Source organism: Coenobita brevimanus, chromosome 51 (assembly GCF_032717465.1).
Source record: "Coenobita brevimanus isolate Jiangsu-jjx chromosome 51, ASM3271746v2, whole genome shotgun sequence".
NCBI classification, from domain to species: domain Eukaryota; kingdom Metazoa; phylum Arthropoda; class Malacostraca; order Decapoda; family Coenobitidae; genus Coenobita; species Coenobita brevimanus.
The window spans coordinates 18,588,136-18,615,352 of NC_137004.1; the positions used below are offsets into that span (position 1 = coordinate 18,588,136).

A 27,217-nucleotide genomic window follows, 5' to 3' on the forward strand; every position below is an offset into this window, starting at 1 on the left:
CAAACGTCATGTAATTTAAGTCAAATCCAAACAAAACTAAAAGTCTACACTTTATATCGTGACCAAACTTATTTCATATTTTCCTTTTTGAGCCACCTCCCCCGCAGGAAAAATTAAAAAAAAACATTCCTATCCTCTCCGAGACATAACTAAATAAATAAGTAAAGGGGAAAGCAAGGCAACAAAATCACATTATTTCAGTCTGATTTGCCCGGAAAATGAAGGAAACTAACGAATGACGGAAACAAAGTGGAGAAACTGTATATATTATCTGAGGATCGTTATGAGAGTAAAGACAGGGACAGGAGATAAATTAGTAAGAGAACATTATGATAAGTGCAATTAGCTATCTTCAAAGGCATCTGTTCACGTTGATATGAGGTCACTGATATATTGCTCTATTGGGTGGGTAAATTTGTCAGATGGGGCACAAGGGGAGAGGGATGGAGAGGATATGTGATGGAAGAAAGCAAGGATATGTGGAGAAACAATCCTGGAGAGACGGACAGACAGGTAAATGGACAGAAAGTTATATAGGCAATAAACAGATAAACGGGTAGATGGAAATTTAGATAGATAGTGAGATAGACAGATGGATAGATATCAGAAAAAAAAAAGATACTTTAGAGGATAAACAAATAAATATTCGGGTAAACAGACAGAGAGATTGATAGTGTTAGATAGATGAACTGAGAGACGGGAAACAGAGTGAGTGTAAGGACAGAAGTTAACGCTATCATCAACGAAGACGGGACCACAGCAGTAAAATTTTGAAATAATGTGAGCCTGCCAAAAGACGAAGGGAAAGCTTATGAATGAGAGAAAATACTATCAAGTGAAGAAAAATACGAGGTTGGTGAATAATCCGCTTATCCAGAAATCAGGTCATTGTGAGATAATCAGGTCAGTGAGCGGAAATACGGTTTTCAGAAGTCAGTATTAGTGAGACAAAAATAATAATAATGATAAATAGGTCTGCAAGAAACAAGGTAAGCGAGAAGTCAGGTCATTGAGAGGGGAAATCAGGTCAAAGAGGGGAAATCAGGTCAGTGAGAGGGGAAATTAGGTCAGTGAGAAAGGAAATTAGGCCAGTGAGAGGGGAAATCAGGCCAGTGAGAGGGGAAATCAGGCCAATGAGGGGAAATCAGGTCAGTGAGAGGGGAAATTAGGTCAGTGAGAAAGGAAATTAGGCCAGTGAGAGGGGAAATCAGGCCAGTGAGAGGGGAAATCAGGCCAGTGAGAGGGGAAATCAGGCCAATGAGGGGAAATCAGGTCAGTGAGAGAGGAAATTAGGTCAGTGAGAAAGGAAATTAGGCCAGTGAGAGGGGAAATCAGGCCAGTGAGAGGGGAAATCAGGCCAATGAGGGGAAATCAGGTCAGTGAGAGAGGAAATTAGGTCAGTGAGAAAGGAAATTAGGCCAGTGAGAGGGGAAATCAGGCCAGTGAGAGGGGAAATCAGGCCAATGAGGGGAAATCAGGCCAATGAGGGGAAATCAGGTCGTTGAGTAAAAATCAGGTTGGTGAGAGGGGAAATCAGGTAAGTGAAAAGGAAATCAGGCCACTAAGAAATCAGGTAAACAGGTATTTTAAGCTGGCCAGTGAGAAATCAGATAACATGAGAGGAAATCAGGGCGGCCATCGAGTGTCCATCAGGGGGTTATCAGAGTGGCCGTCAGGGGGTTATCAGAATGGCCGACAGGGGGTTATCAGAGTGGCCATTAGGGGGTTATCAGAGTGGCCACCAGGGGGTTATCAGAGTGGTCATTAGGGGGTTATCAAAGTTGCCATTAGGGGGTTATCAAAGTGGCCATCAGTGTTATCAGAGTGGTCATTAATTTGGTCAGAGTGGCCATCATTGTTATCAGAGTGGTCACCAATTTTATCAGAGTGGCCTTCATTATCAGAGTGGCCATAATTATCAGAGTGGCCATCAGTGTTATCACAGTGGCCACCAGGGAAATAAATAGTATGGTCGTCATGGGGTTTTCAGAGTGGCCTTCAGTGTTGTCAGAGTGGCCATCAAAGGGTTATTAAAGTTGCCATCAGCGGTTAATCGGAGCAGCTATCAAAGGATTATCAGAGTGCCCATCAGGGGGGTTATGAGAGGGGTTATTAGGGGGTTAATGGAGTGGCCAACAAAGGGTTATCAGAGTGACCATCAGGGGGTTATTGGAGTGGCCATGAGGGACTTGTCAGAATGGCCATCAGGGGGTTATCAGAGTGGCCATAGGAGAGTAAATAAGAGTGGCCATCAGAGAGTAAATTAGAGAGTACATCAGTATAAATCAGAGTGGCCGTCTGGGGTTGTCAGAGTGGCCCATCAGAGAGTAAACCGGAGTGGCCATCATAGCGTAAATCGGAGTGGCTGTCAGGGGCTAATTACAGTGGCTGTCAGAAGGCTATTTGAGTGGCCATCAATGGCTGATGAGAGTGGCAGTAAGAGAGGAAATCAGTCAATGACCGACGGGGAAAGAATCAGAGTGGCAGACAATGGGTAAATCAGTGACCAACAGCGACAGTTAGAGTGACCGACAGGGAGCGAATCAGAGTGATCGACAGTGAGTGAATCAGAGTGACCGACAGTGACAGTCAGAGTGACCGACAGGGAGCGAATCGGTGTCCGATAGGGAGCGAATCCGGGTGACAGACGGTGAGTGAGTGGGTACATGTGTGTCAAGGGGCATGCTATCAAGAGTCTGGATTTGGACTGGGATGATGGTGGGAATCAGTGTGGCCATCAGAGGGACGATGAAAGTGGCCTTCAGAGGGATAATGAGAATAGCCATCAGAGGGATAATGAGAGTGGCCATCAGAGGGATAATGAGAGTGGCCATGAGAAACAGTGCCACATACTTCATAATTCAGTGTTTGGTCGTGCACAATATTAACTTTTACTCCTCTATTGATAGAACTGAACCAAGAATCGGACAGGAACACACACACACACACACACACACACACACACACACACACACACACACACACACACACACACACACACACACACACACACACACACACACACACACACACACAGTAACTATAAACTTCCACGAAACTGGCAACAAAAATGGAACAAATGTGTAGAACATTACAAAGAAGAAATTAAGTAAAAAATACTGATCAAACCGGCAGCACTGGACGAACAGGCTTTTTTTTTTTTTTCTTCTTTTTTTTTTTTTGCGGTGGGGAATGCAGGGAGCAATTTTTTTTTTTTTTCCTTTTCTTTGTATAACTTTTTCGGTACATGAAATGAGGATTGCCGGGCTGAGTACTGAAGGTCCTGTGAATTTTGCTGACAAATCATTTCAGTACAATGACTTCCTTTAATCTAATGTTAACCACCAGAAGCTGACTTTGAATAGCCAAAGAGAGACTTCTCGTAGTGATATGGGTTACAAACAACTCCCATTACACAACTGAGTACAAAAGCGTTACAGTATTACCCTAGAGAGCAGAAAAATCATAAAGGCAAAAAATAAGTAATACGTAAGTCCTGGGCTGGCCATCATGTCTTCCTGCTCAGAGTATTGGCGAGTCAGCATTATTCCCCTTTAACCGATGATGTACCTCAGGTCTTATTGTTACATTTTCAGAAGGGAAAATGTGTTGTTCTCTGTCTGTCTGTCTGTCTGTCTCTCTCTCTCTCTCTCTCTCTCTCTCTCTCCCCTCCCGTCGCTGTTCTCCATTATAACAGCAGTTGGTCCCACAGAAACAGGAAATCACCAAATAAGAATACTACCAACAGAGGGACAGACTAAGTGGCCCTTACATCCATGCTCATTTCACTAAGTCCAGACTACTTGGATACCACTACAGCAAAAAGAAAAAAAGAAAAAAGAAAGAAAAGGGCTTAAGAGAGTGTAACACCCCTGCTCCAAGGTTTGTCTAAAGTCCCGGTCACACACAAGCAACTCAAGGTCCTGTCTTAGTTGGCTCCCACGCCTCCCGACTGGCCCCTAATCTGCTCTGCTCACGACTGCCTAACGACCGCGTCACGACAGCCTCACGACCAGTCGTGACGTCCTCAAGAACGTGAGAAGATCATGAGACGACCATGAGGCGACGGAGCTACGGGGCTTCAAATTTCAAATTTAACGAAATTTTTGTCAGCCACGACCGTGACCCGACCGCCCACAAACGCAAGACGACTGCATGACGCATTTGGGGAATGCACCCCGACCCCCCCACGACCCTCCCACGACCGACCCATGGGGCAGGGCATCACACCTGGACCACTAATGACACCCAGCACATCACCATGGACCTCTCCTCTGTCTAGTCAGTTGATGAGGGACTCCCAGTTGTAATATTTTTTTTTTTGTCAGCGACAGCATCATGACACACAACGACAGCATCAAGACACATCCAATTGAGCTAAGACTGCTTCACAACCAACGTACAACACTCCCGACTGTGATGCAACTGTGACAACTTTTGGCAAGTCGTGAGGCCCGACAAGTTATCCCAGCGGCTCACAAGCACCCGAAAGAGACTGGGCTTTGCCGGCGAATCAAGGGACGGTCGATGAAGAAATGCGTTACGACCGTGACTCGTGCGGCTGTCGGACCTTGAGTCGCTTGTGTGTGACCAGGGCTTAAGGACCGAACAATTTACTTTGTTCTGTGATCTTGGTATCAAAATGAAAATTCTTTTTCCTTGACTGATCATTTGCCATCCCATCAAGTTTGTATTAAACTGAATCAAAACTATTTGAGTTATAGGGCCAAATCTTTGACCTTGACCTGGGACCTTGACCTCCGATTGATTGTTCTAGAAATCGAATCACTTCATCCTTGTCTTACACTCAACCTTTTCACTCAGTTTAATATATATGGGATCAAAGTTGTTCAAGATGAGCGTGCTGCGTGACCTTGGTCTTTACTGTCGTCGGGGAAGGAGGCTCCCTAGCATCTTTTCCTTAGCGATTATTTTTTAGGTGTCACTGGTTAATATCCTTTTGTACGTTATTTATGCACAGTATGGGGACGTTTGAAGGATTTTTGGATTAATATAACACAGATTAGGACAGTGAAGTGTAATAAGCAAAATAAATCACTTAAGAAAATGTGATAAGGAGCCCCTTTACCAGGCAACAATACTGACCCTTGACCTTTGTCCTACTTGTTCTAAATAACAATGGGAAAACCCACTGGCTGACCTTCACTCCACCCACCACATGTGATGCAGAACGGATCAGAAGTGTTTGAATTATTTTCTTCACATGCACTATCTGATAAATACAATCACACGCATGTGCTGGAAAAGTAATATCCCCGCTCGCACTGTCACCATCGTTATTTTGATTTCTTTCTTCACTACTTAAGGATGGGGTACGATCCAGAGAACAAGAGAAAGCACAAACGAGGAGGAATTATCAGCAGCATATCCAGTGCTATGGGCCAGACATTCATTCACACATCAATCACGAACCCGGAATCCTTGCTAAACCTCAAAGGTCTTACCATTTGCACATATTTTTTAGGGTATTTTTCATTATAGATGCTCTCCATATGCACCTACCAGATAATGAGTCTGTCTACTATCGACTCGAAGAAGGGTGCCAGACTCTTGTTTAAAAGTGCACATATTTTAAAATGCGGGGGAAACTTTTTTCTTGAAAAAATACATATACAATTATAACAAAACATCTGATCCTTTCTCATCCCTAACAAGAGGCTGGCAGGTGAGGTGGCAGCGTCAGAGCGAAACAGGAAGCTCAGTAGGTGATGATGCTTAGCTAAAGAGCCTGGCAGAGATAACGTAGCTGGAGAGAGAGAGAGACAGAGACAGAGACAGAGACAGAGCGACAGACAGACAGACAGACAGACAGACAGACAGAGATTAAAAGTAGCATGAAGCACCATAGTAAATGTAAAAAGCTGGTGGGTGAATGACTGAAAGAGTGCGTTAGTAATCAGAAGATGTGAGGAAAGTCCTGGCTGTTGCCTAAGGAACAGGTTGATGATTTGCATGTTGCTGGAACAGTTTCAGTATTCTTCAGTAAGTTTCATCTGCAAGGCATCAGCCTAACAAAACTCACCCCTGGGAAAAAACATCACACCAGTTGTCGCTAAGATATAACTGAAATTCTTAATTTTAGACTGTTCAGTTTCAGTACTCAGGCGGTGACGCGTGAGGGTTTGTAATGCCATGTGTTTGAGCTAGGGAAGACTGGTGAGCTTCGAGGAAAGAGTGTGGCATTGCCCGATCTTGAGCTATTGTTTAGGTTTTGTGGTATTCACCCGTGATATGAGAAGATTAACTCCAAGGAATTTTTATTTTTTGTGAAGAAGAACCACTTTTCCACGTTAGAATCATCTGGTGTAAGCAAGGATATGAGAAACGTTACTGTACCGTAGGGGTTATAGTTCAATTGTACTTGCGTGTTTTCCGTCTCACCGTCTAACGACATTTAATCAATAGTTAAAAAGAAATTTCTTTGCTCCTATGTTCCTACACAAATGAAATGTACTGTAGCCTACCTGCGACTCTAATTTCCGTCCCTGTATCCTGAATACTTTCACAACACATCACATGAAAAAGAATATCCTGCTCTCTCCTCTACTGAACGCACCAAGTCCCAGTGTTCCACTTACCAGTTTTATCTTTATGTTCCTCATTCCTCTTCATCGTAGATTTTGTTCCTGAGCTTTCTCATGTATTCCTTTCACTACAAGAGGTCTCTCATAACCTTGATTAAGTCGTCTGGCGATAGCAAGAATTATGTAAAAAAAAGTAATTGTGCTAAGGAATTAGAGAAACTAGTTTCTAACCGTTCATTACAAGTGGTGTATCTCTGGGTGGATAAAAACGTCTCTTGAATTTATGAAGAAATTGCTATTGCACTCCAAGACTTGACCTTCATAGCATGATGACATTATTTGACTGTATTCTTGCTACTGCCAGATGATTATGTTTTGCTTAGAGAAGACCTCTTGTAATGAAATGTTTTCTGGAGGCTTTCTAACTCCCTCACTAAGGGAGTTAAGAAAGATAATTCCTAACATCGATATGAAATCGTCTGACGAAGGGAAGAGTTTAAATAATACAACAACAGTACTAACAGAGATGTTATTCCCCGTCCATTACTTGAGTTTTCTTCTCACTGAATATGCGAGGCCACTCACAGACTAAAAAAAAAATCGTCTGTCGGTAACTTTAAAAACCGGTTAAGATTCGTACTGTAGTTAGAGACTTGGTGGAGGTTGTCTTTAACGCATGGACAAGAGGCTGGCCAAACTTGGAATAAACTCATTTGACGATGCCAAGAAAACTACTATAGATTTCCATAGTCGTTAAAAGATTACTGGAGAATATATTTTCTGTTGCGGCTATAACTACAACAGGTCACTTCTAGGCTAGAGAAATCGTCCGACGGTAGCAAGAAAAACCAGCCAATACTTATATCGTTTTACTCTCTTTTCTCATTTGCTACTCCTCCAGTGCCTCCTTTTTCATGCTTTTCCCATAACCCCTTAAGCACGCCTTGTACTAGCAATAATAAATTTTCAGAGCATGTCATCACTTGTGGGAGTTTATTGCTGTTTGTTTCCATTCCTTCCAGCTCTAGAGACCTTTTAGGAGTCGAGTAAAAATCGTCTGGGAGCGGCGAGAATAATATAGACAAGCGACCATCCAAGTGAAAGGACGATCCGCTTCACTACGATGACAGTTTTTCTTGCTAACTACCAGATAATCTTATCCTAGAAACACTTTTTGACCTGATGGGGTTAGGTACACCCTTCATTAATCTTTTCACTACAAGATATCTCCCATTAACTACATAAAAAATCGTCTGTTCAGTGACCAGAAAAATAACAGTAATCGTAGTGAAAGGGTTAATGTTCCTAACGTGATCTCTCCGTTTGTTACTACAGTCCTACAGCCCTTTTCGTTTTACTTCTATTTTGTACGAAATGCAAACTCTGCATTTTATTCCAATAGGCGTCATACGATTTGATGCAATTTTGAAAAGCCCTCCGTTGTGAACAGGATAAAATCTGCATTGTTTCTTTCACTCAGAGTATATATTTTGTTTAATTCTTGCTATATCCTGACGATTTTATTCAACTTTACTTACACTTTCAAATCCTTTCGCTACTAGAGGAGTCTTCTAAAAAATAAAATGTCCGACGTTAGCTAGTCTAGACTGCAATGGAACTCCGTCCTTGGGTTGAAGAGGCTAATATTTTGACCAAGAGATGACTTTTTATTTGGTTCCAGCAAACGACAGGCGATTTCTTATAGCTTAGATAAATCCAGCGCATCCAAAAGGCTAATAGGGAATGTGCACTGTAAAACGAAGCACATGAGTCTACGTAACAGGTAAATATAAGCTTAGTGTGAGGATGATAGCTTCTTCACCGTCAGACTGTTGAATGTATATTACTGTATCTCGTTTATTTTACCATTCTTTCCAGTGAATCTCATCTTTTTTTCGAGTTGTTCCCTTTGCCTATGTTCAGACATTTCCTGTCTTGTCACCCGTCTTATTCGTTTCCCCATTCTCTAATTTGTCATTAACCAACTACACGCCATATTGTCATTCTTTCCAGTGAATCACAGTCATCATTTTCTCGTTCATTCCTTTCCCTCATTCACCTTTCCAGATTTTCTCTCGCGTCTTATTCCCTACTTCATTTCTTTACTTGTGACTTGTAATCAATCGCCGACACGCTGTTCGTTCCCCACTTTAACATTATTTTGCACATCACCAGGAGAACTTGTTATTGGAATAAATTGTGAAAAATTACGAGGCAACAATTATGCCCTTGTTTTATGCACGGCCGAAAGATTAATGTTATTCTGCGCATAATAATGTTGGCAAACTCGCATAACCCTGGTTGAGCTCCCTATAAAGTATGAGTTTAGTTGAAAATTGAAGCAAGACAAATTTGTTTCTGGCCTGCACGGGTAAGCCAAAGACACACAGGTTATTGCTCAAGATCTTCGCTTTCTGTCGGAGCCACCATAGATAAACTTTCATGGTTGGACGCGTATATTCACTCCACTTTAACTTGACCATAAACTGTCATATCTACATCTTCAGTGCTGATTTGTAACTAATGATTAACAGTAGAATGTGGTACAGGTCACGGAGAGTGCTATAGAATGATGTAGGACAGAATATTACCCATATTTTGCCACTCAGATGGGGGAAATAGTCTGCAACAGGGCGAAAATCTCCGTCAAATTAAGGTGAACAAATATTTGGTTATGGTAGGATGAATCGACAAAGAGGATGAACTGATCACAATATCCTTCCTTGTGCAGGTAATCAAGATGCTGATCCTGGTGATTCTGCTGTTCATGGCGTGCTGGGGGCCAAAGATCGTGTTCATCGTGTTCCAGAAGAACGGCCTCTCTCAGGGCTCCTTTCACCCCTGGGTCTACAACACCAAAGTCTGCCTCAATCTCCTGCCCTTCGTACACTCCTGCCTCAACCCCATTATATACACGTAAGTTGTACACACACACACACACACACACACACACACACACACACAGAAGATATCTTCAAAGGGAAGGAGATGGGAAGGAGGGGAAAAGCAAAGATAATTCAGCTGGGGAGTTGGTCGGGAGTTCCTCTCTCTATTTTTCCTCTCCTAGCCAAATCCTATCAGCTACATGTCAACTCCAAAATGAAGATAAATATAAGAGAGTCCTGGAGGGAAACAGGGGAGAGAAAATAAGAATAAGGGGGAGACAGAAACAGAGACAGACAGACAGACAGACAGAGACGGACAGACAGACAGACAGAGAGGAAATTACGGGAAAATATGGACCATGTGGAAGCGAAAATAGGATAGAAATAAGTACTCTAAGAGAAAAATGTATCAATGAGGGAATAAGATGTAGCATAAAAAGGATATTCAAAATAAAATGGAAGCAACTCAGCGACGCAGGAGAGTAAATGGTGACGACTGAGAGATTTACTGAGCATGTATAGGAAGAAGCTTTTTTTTTTTCTTTTTTTTCTTAATGCACTCTTTGAACAGAAGAAAACAGAATCTGGAATCGGAGGAATGCAGTAATAATATAACAGGGGAAAGGTAAAAATGAAATACAGTGCAAGAAAGAAAAGTGAAGTCTTTCCCGCCTAGCAGAGATGGGGAGGGTAGAGATACTGAAATCGATACAAGAAAGGTAGTATGATGAAGTGGACAATGTAGATATCCTCATTAGTGTTCATTATCAGCTTCGATAGTGTCTCCAAAACCCTGCCTCATTTCCGTAGAACATTTGCGGCTTTCCCCTCCCTATGTCCAACATCTGTAGTCACCCTTTTTATGATGACGGTTTGCAATTGAGAAAGTTCATTGTTGGGCAGCCTCCATCTTTTGTAGTTCTGAAATGGTCTATAGTTGGAAGGTGGCTAAATTTCAAGACAACGTACACGAAGAACATATTATTTAGAAAATGTCACAGTCCGAAGTTTGGAGTGGCATAATACGTAGCCTGATAAAGATGATATTGTCCGTCTTTAGCAAGCCACATTATCTAGTGCTCGTAAATTAAGTAGAAGGTGAAATATCTGAATCTGCCCCGTTTACAAGCGAGAAAGAACTACTGGTCTAATAGTCCCTGGTCCAGTTTCATCTGACGTAGGGAGTAGTAAAAACATTAACTTAAAGAATATCGTCGCTCCTACTTAAGATCTCAGAAATTTTACTGTGGCCGCCAATTAGAAACAACTTGCACATCACGGAATAACTGGTCGGCTTTAATGTGCAGTCAACCCAAAAAGTATCGCACACCTGGGGATCGGTGGTTGTGAAAATGAGAGAATTTTGCAGATGCACGTGAATTTATTAATATATGGCCTCAAGAAATAAGGTACACCACCCAATATGCGACGATTTATGCAGTTTCGAGTCATAATGATTAGCAAGGACCATATCTGCACTTACAGGGTGACCCATATATCGCAATACTTCGTCAGTGTTTCAGAATGATACTTGAGATACGATGGCCGGTACCTCTTTTGTTTACTGTACAACGAACGTCAACGTCGAGAGGGGTTTGTTTCTCCATTTTCAGCACATAAATACATTACTAGATTCATGGCAAAGATTTTACAGTACACCCACACCCACACCCACCCACTCACCCACCCACCCACCCACCCACACACACACACACACACACACACACACACACACACACACACACACACACACACACACACACACACACACACACATTTATAATTCTGAGACACCAAACCATTAATCTTGACCTCATGAAGGCCACGAAATCACCTCGCTGAAGCAGAATAATTAAAGACGAGAGCTGGAACATTTTCCTGTCCTCCAGGGCACCAGTGTAGTAGGTCGGGAGGGTGGATTGTTCCAGCTCAAGAAACAGCAAAAACGATGTTAGAAAAAAAAAAAAAAAAAAAAGATAACGAACAGTAATAATGATAAAAACGAAAATAAATAAGGTATAAATATAAGCGTAAAAGAATAAGTATAGAATAATAAATATATTTTTGATAAATAGTACAACGTCTAAGTTAGTTTTTTGAAAAAAGCTTAAGAAAAACTGAAAAATAGCCTTAGCTGTTTCGCATGCTTGATCGCGATCTACTTTAAAGCTTTCTTCCTCACGTTTAAGGCAGATACAGGTATTAAAAAGGAAAAAAAAAAGGAACTAAAATAACTACTATATAGCATAACGGAGGTTTTGGAGAGTCCACATTCCACACGATATAACGCAGTTGAGCATATGCCCCATTACAGCTAACGGGGATGACCTAAGCTGAAGCTCCTCTGATTTTCACACAACCTCACTAACTTCATTTTTTTCTGTCTCATTGTTATTCACAGAGCTTGACAATATAATCCTCATCGAGGACGTGTTACGTATTGGGAAAACAATGTGATGTAATGGCTGTTTAAATGTAAATACAGTAAGTGTGTAGGATTATGTACCACTCAAGTTGTGTGTACTGTACTAAGCTGCGATCAGTGGAAATGAGACGACCATTAGCCCCTTCAGTCCGATACTTTTGGTCCTATTCTTGCCATTTCTAGACTATTTTCAGCACCTTTGGATAGACTGTTCGAAGTAGAAGGATTAAATGTGGATTTTATTAACGTTTCTATTTAAGGACTCTTAGAAGATGAATAAAATCTTTTGAAAATATCAATAACTACAACAACAGGAAGCAATCGGAGAATGTAACATCTTCTCCCACCAATATTGCTCTAGGGCCAGAGCAATCGACTTCTTTCGACCGACTGTTGTTAAAAGCGAAGTACTTCTTTCCTGCCTGACACTTAACAGTTCACTAAGTTTGGAGCAAATTGGATCAGAACTGTTTGAGCTTACCTTGTCCTCTGGTCTTGATTATTTTTATGTTCTCTTTGATATTAACCTTTGACTGACTGTTACTGAAATCGAATCCCTTTATCCGTACCCTACCCTAAAGTCTTCCACGAAGTTTGGTGTAAATCCAATTAAGATTGTTTATGTTGAAATTGTCATGTTACGTTGACTTTTGATATATTAAGCGCAAAAACAGAGTATCAGATGTTTGCATGATACTGACCCATTTACCAAGTTTGATCAAAATCGGATCAAAGCTATTTTAGTAATTCTATTCACACTCAGACACATGGGTGAATATTAGATCTTACCCTGTGACCTTCATGTATGCCTGATTTCTCTCAGAATCAAATCTCTTTGTTTTTGCACTACCCTCAACGTTTCTGCCAAGTTTGGTCTAAAGCGAATGAGTGAAGTATAGATTGCTGTTGCTAGATCAGAATATGACCTAACTCTATAATCTTGACCTCTGACCTAATAATAGAACTTACTCCTTGGGTATCCCTCTACTCCTCCGCCAAATATGGTTAAAATCGGATAAAAACTCGAGTTATTTTGTTCACACACACACACACACACACACACACACACACACACACACACACACACACACACACACACACACACACACACACACACACACACACACACACACACACACACGTCGACCACAACATGACATCCGCTCTTGTTTTGCGAGTCACTGGTGTAAACAAAATGGAACAATCAAAGAGTGCAGCGCCAGCCTCCAACTACCGATCTACGGCCAGAACATTTGATTTTGCTTTGTGGGCTTCATTTACACAGATTGTTCTTCACAGCGAATTACTTCACCTTTGCCTGACCTTCAACGCTTCCACAAACTTGGCCCACTTCGTCTTTGACCCACTGTTCTCATAATTGGATGTTTTCATTACTGACTGACCCTCAGGTGATTCCCCATAGTTTGCTGCAGATTTAAACAAAATTTTATGGGTTATAAAGTTAATCCTGTGACCTTGACGTATAACTGTAACCTGTGACTAACATTCCTCAAAACCCAATCACTTTATCCTTCAACTTTTTAACTAACTTTGGTCTAAGGGGGATCAGAACTTTTTAAGCTGACCTCGACATGCGACCTAGCTAAAAAAAAAAAAAAGCCAACCCTCTGGAAGATTCTCAACCCTTCCACCAAGTTTGGTCCAACTTGGATGAAACTTGTTTATTCAGTTCACACACACACACACACACACACACACACACACACACACACACACACACAAGCTCGCGCATGTCTAACGTTACAATATCCGAACGTGCTTCCCCATGTGCGGTTTTAAAAGTAAACATACGTCATCAGACTGAAAGGATTAATCGAGAGCCTTTAGTTTGAGATAGAGGCCCAGTGGGAATAAACCTCCTGCGTTCAGTGTGCGTATAATGTAGCGGCCGGTTTCAATATGTCTGTCATACACTAGTGGCTGTGATATATACCGTATGTTAAAGCCATGTTTTACGAAACCTTTAGGACGTTTGATCCGTAGCGTCGAGGAACTCCACTTTGTGTCACTCGAGAAATTACCCGCCACCTCCACCCACCGAGTGAAGCTCGGATATGAATGTTGGATGCCTGGGGAGCAAAGGGTGGAAAGTGTATGTACCATCAGGAAACATAGTTATCTGCGGCTCGTTAGTGCCTGAAAGTTCTCATCATTCCTGTTGCTGGTGAGAAAGGCGAGGGGAGAAGGCACGTAAATGAAGAAAGTGAGAGAAGCACAGAGATGGTTAAGGTAAGAGAGGCACGTAGTTAACAGGGTACGAAGGACACGTAGATGAGTAAGGTGGGAGGAGCACGTAGATGATGAAGGCAAGAGAGGCATTTAAATGAAAGAGCACGTACAACAGGTAAATGTGGATAGGGAAGGAAAGCGAGACCACTAGATGAAAGAAGCATAGCTCGTAGATGAGGTTGGGAGAGGCAAGCAGGTGGGAGGACGAGAGAGAAACGTAGATAAGAGGGTGCGAAGCACGGAGACAAGGAAGATGAAAGAGACAAAGATAAGGAGAGCGAAAGAAGAGGTTTATAAAAGAGGAAGACGAGTTAACTAGATCAAACGGCAAGTTAATTAATCATTCTCGCCCGGGAAACTTCACACACACACACACACACACACACACACACACACACACACACACACAAAACCAGGGGATCAAGGGACTGTCATCTCATTAGCTCAATCTCCTTTAACCCAGTTCTTAGGAAGACTATTTTATTCATCTTATTGTACACCTTTCGGTATAGAGGGATTAGAGATAGGACTGTATTCATGGCTGCGCACAAGGCTCGTAGCACATTGTTCTTGGCGATTTACCTTGCTTATTACACTTTAGCAATCAGTTGAACATTATATACATCGTTTTAATATCGACAGTGTTTCCATCAAAAACACAGGCGAGGATTATGGTGTGTAATATGTAAAAATTAAATAGCTAAGGAAGAGGTGCTACGCAGCCTCCTAAGCCTCCAAGAATACAGCCCTGAGTCTTAACCCGTTCCCTACAGTGACGTTTTTATATGGGCTATTCTTGCTAACTCCAGGCTATTTTATTCACATTAAGACATCTCGTAATGAATAGGTTAAGGGGGGCTGCATCCCACCTCTCTCTCTCTCTCTCTCTCTCTCTCTCTCTCTCTCTCTCTCTCTCTCTCTCTCTCTCTCTCTCTCTCTCTCTCTCTCTCTCTCTCTCTCACTCTCTCTCTCTCTCTCTCCTAAGCTCAGCCAAATCGTCTGAGGGTAGCAAGAATCAAATAGCATAACATGAAAATGAAGGGGTAAATTAACTCCTGTACGGCTAAAGATCACCCCTAATTTGAAGAGAATCACATGGTAGCCGTCCATTGTATACGAAAATGACATCCTCATGCTGAAGAAGTACACACGATGATGCCTCCACACATCTATTCTTGTTTCCACCAGACCACTTTATTTTATTTCAGGGGTTTCATTAATCTTGTCAGTAGTAAGAGTTTTCCCTTAAGCGAATGAAATCACCTGAGTGTAGGGAAAAAAAATAAAAATAAAAATGACTCCATCGTGGTGTAGGGGCTATCCTCTCCTGCATCAGTTGAGGAAAATCGTCTGGAGGTAGTGAGAATAATAGTAACCATTATACTAACCTTGAGTCACACTAAAGGCTGGGTGAGAGTAGAAGCTGATCTTAGTCTTCTTAGTCCGGTGATGTTTCTTTTACCCCTTACACCACCAGGCAGTATGACAGTTTAGAGGAGACTTTTAGGCCAATATTCTCATCGATTAAGGAAACTCCCCATCACCTTTACCTAAACGATTTATTTTATATATTTCACCTTGACGTCCTCTTCTGCGGTACTTAAATGAAATAATATCACTATACTCGGTATTAATAACGTACCAAACACTATCAGCCAACAGTATCCAAAAAATAAATCGGTAAAGAAAAGGTGTTAGGGAGAGAATACGAGCCTTAGACCTAGAGGGACGAGATACGGCCTTCACCAACCCCTTCACCATTAGGCTGCACTCCTAAGCTGAATAAAATCGTCTTGTAATAGCAAGAACACTGTAAAAACGACGTCCATGGCCTGAATGGATTAATGATGTCAGTGCCTACTTTTAATCAGTCCACCACGACAGACATATTTTAGTAGAATATAATAGCACGGAGGAGGCAACGTAAAGTACACACCTCTTGCTTACTGTCTTGCTTACTGGTGATCATTTATTTCTGTATACGGTACAGTAACATTACTTCTGATTATTGTTCATGCAGACTAATCAGTAATGAAAAGATACAAGTAATATTTAAAAGACTACTAACTCTTTCACTAAACTGTCGCCTTCCTATATACTATGATTCCTGCCGTCAGACTTATCTATTTAGCTTACTAGAATCCTACATTGACAGGGAATCCTATATTGACAGGAGGTAAATGAAGGCTATGCATAATTACTGAAATAAGAAAAATTTCTTCTAACGTGTATAAAATAATGTGGAGATCGCAAAAATAACATACAAAATACGTCCCTCAATTGATCGGGTTAAAATGTAATATGAAAACTAAGTCGCTTACCAGTTTATTTCTGCATAAGACAAGTTAGTATTCTCTGGTGTATTTGTTCCTTCAGTACAGGGACATTTTTTGTAAAGAAAAGCATGCTACCTCCTGCTGATATTACTTACTTTGGAGGGGTCATTTGAACTGGAGGGGTTAGATACAGCCTTCATTAATCCCTCAACTACTATGGTAGTCCCGTAAAGCGAATGAAGTGTCGGGTAATGGAAAAAGGAAAAAAAAATGATAAAGAAGCGATGCTAATTAGTATCCCAAGCCCTTGCGAATATGATCCTCCTAGGTAAGTAGATGGGATGGACGGGTACGAACGAGGAAGCATCATCATCATCATCATCATCATCATCATTTTCCTCCTTATACCGAAGCTGCTTTTGCCCACGAAACAGAACTCCCTCAAAATTTCCAACGTCAAAGTCTCCAGTCACTGAGAGAAAGTAGTTCAGATAAGCGTAAGATGTGACGTTCTCTGTTGCCACGGAAGCTTCGCAGAAGCTTGTTGTTGTGACCCTTTACTTTTACTCTTGCCATTCTTCTATTTTTGAGAGAGAGAGAGAGAGAGAGAATGGTGGCTAGTACGAGAAGGAAGGTTAGGGTCCAGTAGCTACGAAAGGTGACCAGTGAACAATGATAAAGTGGAGTTATATGACATAGAATACAAAATGTTCTATTTGCCAGCCACCTCCATCTACTTTCCCCTACCTCCCCCTCTCCACACATTCCCTTCCCGTATCCATTAGCCCAAGGTATGGCATAACTTGTCTCCCTTTACTAACACCCCTCCTACCCCAAGTAACTCGCCCTAACTCCCACTGACTCTCTCCTTCTTCCTTCATCTCAACCTAACTCCTCCTCCACTCACTTCCACCTCCCCTCCTCTCCCTTCACTAACCCCCACGTCCCCCAAACTACCACTCTTGTACTCCCATCAACTCCCTCCTCCCCCCATTAACACCCATCTCCTTCAGTTCCCCACTAACCATCCCCTACCCTGTAACACCCTCCTCCATTCACTAACTCCTTCCACACACTAACCATTATCCTCTCCTAGTCTCGTCTTGCCCTCACTAACCACAAACCTGCCCCCAACTAATCCACTTTTACTGCCACTAACTCATCCCCTCCGATTACAATAACTATCCCAAACAGTCTGACATTTTTTTCTCCCTAACGTCCTCCTTCCGTAACTAATCCTCTTCTACCCCGCTAACCTTTTTCTAATCCCCCTAACCCCTACCTACCGTCAATAATCCCCTCCTCCGCCACTAAACCGTCCCTTCCCCCCCAACAGCTTCATGTCAACCAACTTCGGGCGGATGATGCGACGGTCGTGTGCTCGCGAGAACTGTTCCTCCCTCCTCAACAACCTCTGCCTCGGTGGACACAACAAGCACAATGATGGTACGTTTCTGTTATCATGTTCTTAACTATTTTTTTCTTATCTATATTGTTCCGTATCACATTTCATATTAGTTGGGTTTATTTGTAGGAACAGGAAGTGGGTGTGGTTCATCGTTCTAACTTGTCACTTGCTAAGGTAATAATACTCGTAGGCTTTATGTATGGCTTTGTTGTCAGCACCTTTGCATAACATTCTCGTCTTTCTGGGACTAATTCCCACCTAAATAATCTCGTCTCGTTCGTTGGAGTTGTCCCGAACGTGAGAGGGTTATTACTGATGCAGCTCTTCCTGGGGATGAGGAGCGAGGGCTGCGGAAACTATGAAGTGAGTGTGAATTAGTGCAATCGTCGAAGTTTGAAGGTACCTGTTGATAAAGGAAATGTAATTAGTCCGAACAAGTTAGAACAGGAGACCATAAATGCATTAGAAGTATCATGACAGTGTATTTAGCCAAAATGGAGGATGAAAGAATGAGTGAGTTGTACAAAAGACATAAATTACGAGTAGGAGCTGCAGAGATTATTTTAAATTGGCTTTAAAGTGGAATAAATGGCTGAATGTGTAGGCACTCAGATGTAGATGTTGAGACTACTGATGGAGAACAATATAGTGACATGGTTCTGTGGAGCATATGAATAACGGTATTTTAAGTATCTGTACTAGTAAGGTAGACGAGAAATGGAGGGATCAACATCAAATGACGGTACGTGGAACAAATCAATGTTTTCACGACTATTGGTCGGACGCTGCTTTTGTATCACTTACTTCTTTTTTTTTTCACCATCGTTAGGATCCGTTCACGCAACTACTGTATCACTCTTTTTTACTAGTAGTCTCCCTCCTAGGTACAGATTCCCAAATACCTGGGAATTATTTAGTTCGCAAAGCTCGTAAGGTAAAAGATAGCTGTTAGTCAAATATTTGTGATGATTGTCTCGTCATCTTCAAGTTTTGCATTGCAATAAAAATACTAATTTTCACATAAACACTACTGACTTCAGAATTAAAGTTTAGGTAAAGCTAATGAATTTACATACTGCTGAGAGAGGTTTCTGAACCAATGAATCACCAATGGAAATAGCTGTGCACCTTAATTTATATAAATCTGTTGTATACAGTAATCATTATTGTATATTTCTCACTCACCATTTCTTCTAATTTTCTGTACAACCATATGACTTATCTCATTTATGCGACATTTTACTTATCCATACCTTCCCTCTCCTGTCTATTCTTTCATCACACACACACACACACACACACACACACACACACACACACACACACACACACACACACACACACACACACACACACACACACACACACACACACACACACACACACACACACACACACACACACACAGTTAGTGTCTCATGATGATTATGACATTATAATGATTCAAAAACTATAATCTGCTCTCCGCTTTCACCTCACCCCCTCTCCCTCTCATCCTCTTCTTGCTGCTGCTCACGACCTCTATAGTCTGTTTCTTCCCAAATGTCGTATTCTCGTCAGCATAGGATGGCCTCTAGCTCCTCCTCGTTACCAGCTTACTTCTGTGTATGACACTTAAATATTTCCTGGTATGTTATTTATGCAGGCCATATCGATATTAAGAACAGACCGATAATATGAAAGAGAACAATAATGTGTACTATGGAAAATAAACCACTTACGAACAGGTGCTATAAAGCTTCCTAGCTCACGAGAATACAACCCTAAATGTCTGTATTTGTCTGCCAGTAATCTTGCCTTCACTTACAACGTGTAGTGCATTCTGGCGAATTCTGTCTTACCATTGCAATAAATTTTTTTCCTTAACTTTTCAAGACTGTGACTATGATACATTTGTCTAATTCTTAATTCCTTGAATCAGGTGACTTATTATGATGGTTTATTATTGCAGAGAGGAAAAGTTTGAATGTAATGAAGATGAGGTGTCTGTGGAGGATGTGTGGAGTGACGCGTATGGGTCGAGTGAGAATTGATAATGTGCGAAGGAGAACTGGAGTTGTTCGGAGGATGGCTGATCGAGTTGAGCAGAGGGTGTTGCGATGGTTTGGGCATATGGAGAGAATGGATAATGAGCGATTGGTGAAGAAGATAACTAGATCTGATGTGAGAGATGTAAGGCTGAGAGGGAGACCACGAATAGGATGGATGGACAGTGTGAAGAGAGCCTTGGATGCGAGAGGGATGTCTGTTGAGCAAGGAAGAGTGGCTGTGCGTGACAGAAATAAGTGGAGAGAAATTGTGAATGAATAAATGATGACACAGCCCTGAGGGGATATTCTCCTGCATTTGGTCCGATCAGCTAATCAGGTCAGGTGCGGGTAAGGGGATGGGTCAATTATGAAGTGGCAGGGGTAAACCAGCTCTGCTGTCGGGCCCTGATGCCGATGTCACTGATTGCACTGCGCAGTTGACCCTCGTGCGGTGTGGTGCGGTGAGGATCTGTCCTTTCTCCCCTTTGGGGCTAAGATGCGAATGAATGTGTTTGAGTGGATGAGTAAATAGGGAGTCTGTCGTCCTGTCTCGGCTACCTCCTTTACCTTGGGGAAAGCAGCCTAGGTATATAGATAGATAGACTTGCAGACTATTCTATTCCTTTCCAAGGAAGACCTTTTATAGTAAAGAAGTCAGTGAAAGTCATTTCTAACCTCGTTATTTCGAGAAGTTTCTCCTGAACTGAGTAAAAGTGTCTGGAGGAAGCAACAGTGAAATGAAAATTACGTCATGGTATTGATGTTAATGACTGCTCCTTCCAAATGTAAAAATGTAAAAGCACTATATATGTATATATATATATATATATATATATATATATATATATATATATATATATATATATATATATATATATATACACATATACATATACATATATATATATATATATATATATATATATATATATATATATATATATATATATATATATATACATATACATATATATATATATATATATATATATATATATATATATATATATATATATATATATATATATATATATATATATATACACACTCGTATATGCATACATATAAGGTACATTAACAGTTCAGACACAAGTTTTAATCATATGAGCTTGACTTGCCATTTCTCTCCCCCGTTCCTCCCCTCCCTCCCCCTCAGCCCCCCGGGTAGACAACCCCCCCGCGGTGCTCCTGGCCACCCCCGCCACTCCCCCTTCGGGCCCCTCTCACCCCCTTCACCTACATGACGGTAAGATTTCATGGGTGGAATTCAATAATACTGTACACTTACGATCGATTCCCTGTCGTAAACTAACACATATTTTTGCAGGATGAAAGGGACACATGCAATGATTCTGCACGGTTCTATCCTTCTTCCTGTAAAAGGAAATCATGGTTGCGTCAAGAAACTATGAGCTGTTTTTTGCATCTCAGGCCTGACTCGCTTTTTAAAAAGTCCGAACTGGATATGAAGATTTTGCATTTCCTCTTCCTTAACAGTTTATTCCTGCATATGGCTCGTTAATATTCTCTTGCATGTCATTTATTAGAGCTAGCGAGCGCAGCGAGCAAAGCTAGTAAGCTTAGCGAAGGGATGTTCAAGCCCTGTCCACACCAAGGTCTAAGGAGATACTCTACCAGGTCTCATCATCCCTGGGTAAAAATGGGACAGCTCTGCGCATGACGTCACGCGGTACCCGAACGCACAGCTCCAGTAGCGTTAATAAGGTCAGTTGTACCTGACTGTTTGGGTCAAGTTCCTAAGCACCTACTGACTTCCCACTACGATAGCAACATACCGGTCCGCTCAGTACGATAATGTTATGATTTTGTTAATAACATGAATTAAAATTGGCTATGAGAGAGAGAGAGAGAGAGAGAGAGAGAGAGAGAGAGAGAGAGAGAGAGAGAGAGAGAGAGAGAGAGAGAGAGAGAGAGAGAGATGGAAACTGAGGTATTGGCTCACAGATGATGATGGTGCTGATTATAATAGTGATAATGATGATGGTGTTAGTGGTAGTAATCACCATATGTTGATGAAGATGATGATGATGATGATGATGATGACCGTACTATACTCTGTGTGTGTACTGTCCTATGCAGCCTATGTGTGATAGTGGTAGTAATCACCATATGTTGATGATGATGATGATGATGATGGCTGTATTGTACTATGTGTTTGTACTGTCCTATGCAGCCTATGTGCGAAAAAAAAAAATGTATAAAAGTTGTGGGAGCTATGGTTGTGACAGCGATGATGATGATGAGGAGGAATGTGTTAATAGTAATGACGAAGGTAGTGATGAAATGCGCTAACGCCAAGGATTCAACAGCAGTAATATTTATACACCAGCATTATGGAAAAGATAAGAATGGTACATGAATTCAGATATGAGTTAGTTCATATACTCCACTGATCAAGTTTTAAGTACTGAAGTGATAAATTATGATGTAATCAGTGAGAGTAGTAGGATTACCAACAATAAAATTTTATTATAGTGCTGGCAAGGGAGACAAACCAGTTATCAAATTGTGGTAATTTGTCACAATTACCCATTCCCTTTACTCGTTTTCTCTGTATGGTAACCCACCACATCCCAGAAGGGTACCACCTGACGTCACAAAGATGTTCAGCGAAGCGAAATGGTCAGCCCTGTTCCTCACTAGACCTTGCTCCACACTAAGGATCATGACACACGCTCTAGTCACATTGCCCAACTCGTGTTGCTGAAGCTGATGATGTCCACACTCGTACAATGGACAGTATGTGTCAGTTACTGTTGAGTTGTGAGAGGAGGTTGATGGATACCTACACTACAGCAGTTTAAGAGACTGGTGTGGAATATTGTGGCACTATGCTGTGCCAAACTGAAAAAGAATAGGAAGAATACAGTGCAGTGCAAGCATGGCTGTCTCGACATAATTTCAGAGGGAGCTTCAATTAAATTTTCTCAGAGCATGAGAAAGAAAGTGAAAGACTTTGAAAACTACACTAGAATGCTGATAAGTGCATTTTATGATGTGCCTAAGAAAACAGAGGTACACATTTCCAAAGAGGATGCTCATTTATGTGATGGCATCTTAGCAGGAGCTCCTCTTAAATTCTTGCACCTCTTAAGTTCCTTTCTTGCATTGTTTGATTTTCACATGCCAGATACATGGAACCATCTTCAGCAATCCCATAAACTGTATGGTGTTGCCCCTTGACCATTTAATACCTGAATGTTCTTCTACTGTACCATTGCATCCTGCTGTAGAGTAACAAGAAATGATAATAATACAACTGTTTTCAATAGAAGCCAGACTGCTGCGTAGGGTATCGTGGCACACGCTGTCACCATGAAATGCCCCTTGGCCAGATTTGCCAGAAGCGTGTAGCACAGACCCTCTGGAGCACAAAAACCTGAGTTGGGCAACATGACGCGCAGCAGAGCGTGCTGCATGACCCCTAGTGTGGACATGGCTTTACATTCAGCTGAGAAATGAGAGGCCGACACAAAGCGTCCCGACTGCAATGGTTTTCAGAGGCTAACAACTTTTCTTTTACGTAAGATAGAGAAGAGATTCTATCAGCAGGCAGTAGATACATGCAAATTTTGTTTTTACCTATTTATTAACTCATGAGACCAAAGGAACCCCTTTGAATCCCAGCTCTCCATGGGAATGTACCGAGGGCTCCAACTGACATGCTCCACCATACGAGGTATGAGTTGTTTTTTACTTTCGTATGTTAATTGTACATGTGATGCGTGTGTGTGTGTGTGTGTATGTGTGTGTGTGTGTGTGAGAGAGAGAGAGAGAGAGAGAGAGAGAGAGAGAGAGTGAGGGGGGGAGAGAGAGAGAGAGAGAGAGAGAGAGAGAGAGAGAGAGAAGAAAAAAAGAAACGTGAGAAAGTAAATATTCTAGCTCATTTATTCTTCTGTTATTGTTCAACTACTTCATCACAAATGCTGAAAATTTACATCAAGAGAAAATTATGATGTAGGCATATGTACAAACACTCGCTCGCTCGTCACGCGCTCACAAGGCGTACTTAACCGGTACAACCTGTTTCAGTATAAGAGGGAGATAAATACATGCAAGAGAATAGTGAAGTGCAGTAAACAAAATAATAATAGAGGAAGAGGTAGCTGAAATCTTCTTACGCCAATGAAATTATTGAGATTTCGTAACACCTCTTCCCTAACGATTTATTCTGTGTATTGTCTCAAATTATCCTTTGGTATTATTTCTGATGCAACTATGTTGAGATTAAAACGTTATGAGTAACATACAAAAGATTAAGTATAATATGCAAAACTAACCGCTAAGAAAGAGGTACTATGAAGGCTTTTAGGACGCCCACACCATGGTAAGAGTTCATTGCCTACTGGCTGGTCTCACATCATAGAGACCAGCTTGCAGTCGGCAACACTCGTATATTTAAATGCCTGCAGTAAGATGCTGTCTTTCAATAGTTTATTCTTGCTATCTCCAGACGATTTTGTACAGTTAAAGACACGCCTCGTACTAAAAAGGGTCATTTGAGGATAAATTTTCTTCTTCCCGCTTGTTCTTGTTCTTGCTACAGAGCATTTGGGAATTTGGATGTGAAACCATTGATACGGGTGGCGTTGTAGAAGAAAAGTCAATCTTAGTTAAAGTTCATTGTTTTCCTTAATGATCCCGCCCCCTCTCTTACAGTCGACAGGCAGAAATCTATTTCTTTTTTTCCTTCCTCTCCACTACTTCGAAAAGACTCTCCAAAAATCGAATGACTTTAGCAAGAATAATCTCATGAAGACATCCCAAGGTTGCAGAAGTCAGAATGTGTCAGAATTTATACTCATATGTACCGCAAGACATGTAAGTATTAATAAAACATGTCACAAATGCTAATTTTTCGGTGTGTTCAGTGACAACTTAGCTTTCGTTATTTCTGTATGTTCCTATATGCTCCATATTTCTAAATGTTCCTATATGGTTCTTATTTCTATATGTTCCCATATGCTCCTTATTTCTGTATGTTCCTATATGCTCCTTACGGATGCCATCATTTGTAATGCGTGTTTTGTCAGCCAGGACGTTCATTTACATGCAAATTCAACCCCTTCGCTCGATTAAGTAATACATTTTATTCATATATCCTCACAATGTAAACTCTTCGAAGTGGAGGACCTGAACACAAACCCTGTTAATCCATTCAATACTACAGACTATTCCTGAGTTGAGAAAATCGCAAGGTATTAACACAACTGAATTACATCATCGGATTCCAGGGGTTAGGATCAATTCCCTAGGAGTTGCTTAACACGAATTCTTCTGTGCCAACTGGGATATGGTTTACAGTTCAAGACCCGGACCTACGAACAAATTCATGATGAATTACCTCTTGTAACTCGCGCTCTGATTTGCCAAAGGAACAAGAGACGGATGTGCCTTTCTTCTTTCGTTGTCCCTTAAAAAAAAAAAAAAAAAAAAAAAAAGCAACATATTTTTTCTCGTAAGATGTGATTTTGTAGAATGAACAAGAGGCATGGGGAGATTGTATGTTCCCTTATCATTCCTGCAAGAACAAATTCTAGCTACTCGAGGGAATTGATCGTGCGGCTATCTGTGAATATTAGGGCAAGAATGCAAACTCTCTCTCTCTCTCTCTCTCTCTCTCTCTCTCTCTCTCCGTTTACCTGTATGTGTCTGTCTGCCTGTGTCTATCGTTCTCTTTCAGTCTATCTGTCTGTCCGTCTACCAACCCATCAATTTATCTCTCTATCCATCCGTTTATTTACTTACCTCCTCCTCCAAGCCTTCATGTGTGCTCCCTGCAGGTGTGGGGTATGACCTCGCCTCGTCCTCGTATCTGGAACTGAACGGCCACAACTCCAGCGGTGCCAACACTCTCAAGAGTCTCGACCACCACCACGTCACCTCGGTGTAATCGCCCTCTATCACCAGGGGTATATCCTCTTGGAGCTGCAGGGTCATGTGTCTATAAGTAAGTCAGAAGGTTAGGGTAGAGAAAAGCCCATGATGTGTGATGGACATTATAACTGGGACCTGACTTCAGTACAGAGTCACTGGCCTACCGGGTTATGCTGAAAACCGGTATAATCAATGGAGTAACACACACACATCAGAACTTAAACTCGTCAGCAGCTTTACGCAGAACATGGACTGATGTGAACAGTTATATACTGTAGGCATAAATGACTGATCTCCGACTTACTTGTACAGTGTGTAACATAGTAGTAAATAAGTCTCATACTTCAAGAACTATCAAGTCGATAGAGAAAAACGTTTTTGTAATGACTGCCAAGCAGAAGTCTTTGTTTTCCAGACTACCAGAATACATAAGTTTTTATAAATATCTGGTCATAATTCAGTAGTTGTGAACTCCAGCAACTATCGTTGTTCCTCAGGTATAAATTAATGGAATACAGCATATTCCATATTCCATATACTGTCATTATACTTCTCCATGGTTGTAGGATAAGTTTGTGTGTGTGTGTGTGTGAATTACTCGCACGGCGATATTTGGCCACCATGGTACTTGCAACCAGGTTGAAGCAGTACAAGACAATCACATGTTGATTCTAGTATCAGGTGGTGTGGGAGCGGCAAGACAGGTGGTTCGGGAGGGGCAGGACAGATGGTGTGGGGAGGGCAGGGTAGGTGGTATGGGAGGGGCAGAACAGGTGGCGTGGCAGGTGCTGGAGAGATGGTGACGCAAGGTCAGGACAGAAGGTGTGGGAGGAGCAGGAGAGGTGGTTTGGGAGAGGCAGAACAGGTGGTGTGGGAGAGGAAGGACAGGTGGTGAGGGAGAGGCAGAACAGGTGGTGTGGGAGAGGCGGAACAGGTAGTGTGGGAGGGGAAAGACAAGTGGTGAGGGAGGGACAGGGCAGATTGTGTGGGAGAGGCATGAACAGGGCAGATGGTGTGGGAGGGTCAGCACAGGTGGTGTGGGAGAGACAGGACAGATGGTGTGGGAGGGAAAGGAGAGGTGGTGTGGGAGGGTTAGGACAGGTGGTGAGCAGGACAGGGGGTGTGGAAGGGGCAGAACAAGTGTTGGAGGGAGGGGCAGGACAGATGGTCTGGGAGGAGTAGGACAGATAGTGTGGATGGGAAGGACAGGACAGGTGGAGTGGGAGGGAGGAACAGGACAGGAGATGTGGGAGGGGCAGGAAGGTGGTGTGGGATGGATAGAATAAGTGGTGTGGGAGGGGCAGAAGAGGTGGTGTGGGAGGGAGGGGAAGGACCGGTGGTGTGGAAGGGGCAGAACAGTTGGTGTGGGAGGGGCAGAACAGGTGGTGTGGAAGGGGCAGGACAGATGGTGTGGGAGGGAGGAAAGGACAGGCGGTGCGGAAGGGGTAGAACAGGTGGTGTGGGAGGTAGGGGCAGGAGATGTGGTGTGGGAGCGGGAGT

General features: G+C 42.0%; 1 protein-coding gene across 1 annotated transcript in view; it reads left to right on the plus strand.

Moving 5' to 3' along the window:
* Window positions 1-25,733, plus strand: part of LOC145400182 (allatostatin-A receptor-like) — a 203,453-nt gene extending 177,720 nt beyond the window's left edge. Inside the window, exons 7-10 of the mRNA XM_080272694.1 lie at window positions 9,277-9,461; window positions 17,718-17,827; window positions 20,976-21,065; window positions 25,624-25,733. Coding sequence (XP_080128820.1) covers window positions 9,277-9,461; window positions 17,718-17,827; window positions 20,976-21,065; window positions 25,624-25,733 — 495 coding nt within the window. The remainder of the gene's footprint in view (window positions 1-9,276; window positions 9,462-17,717; window positions 17,828-20,975; window positions 21,066-25,623) is intronic.
* Window positions 25,734-27,217: the final 1,484 nt, after the last annotated feature.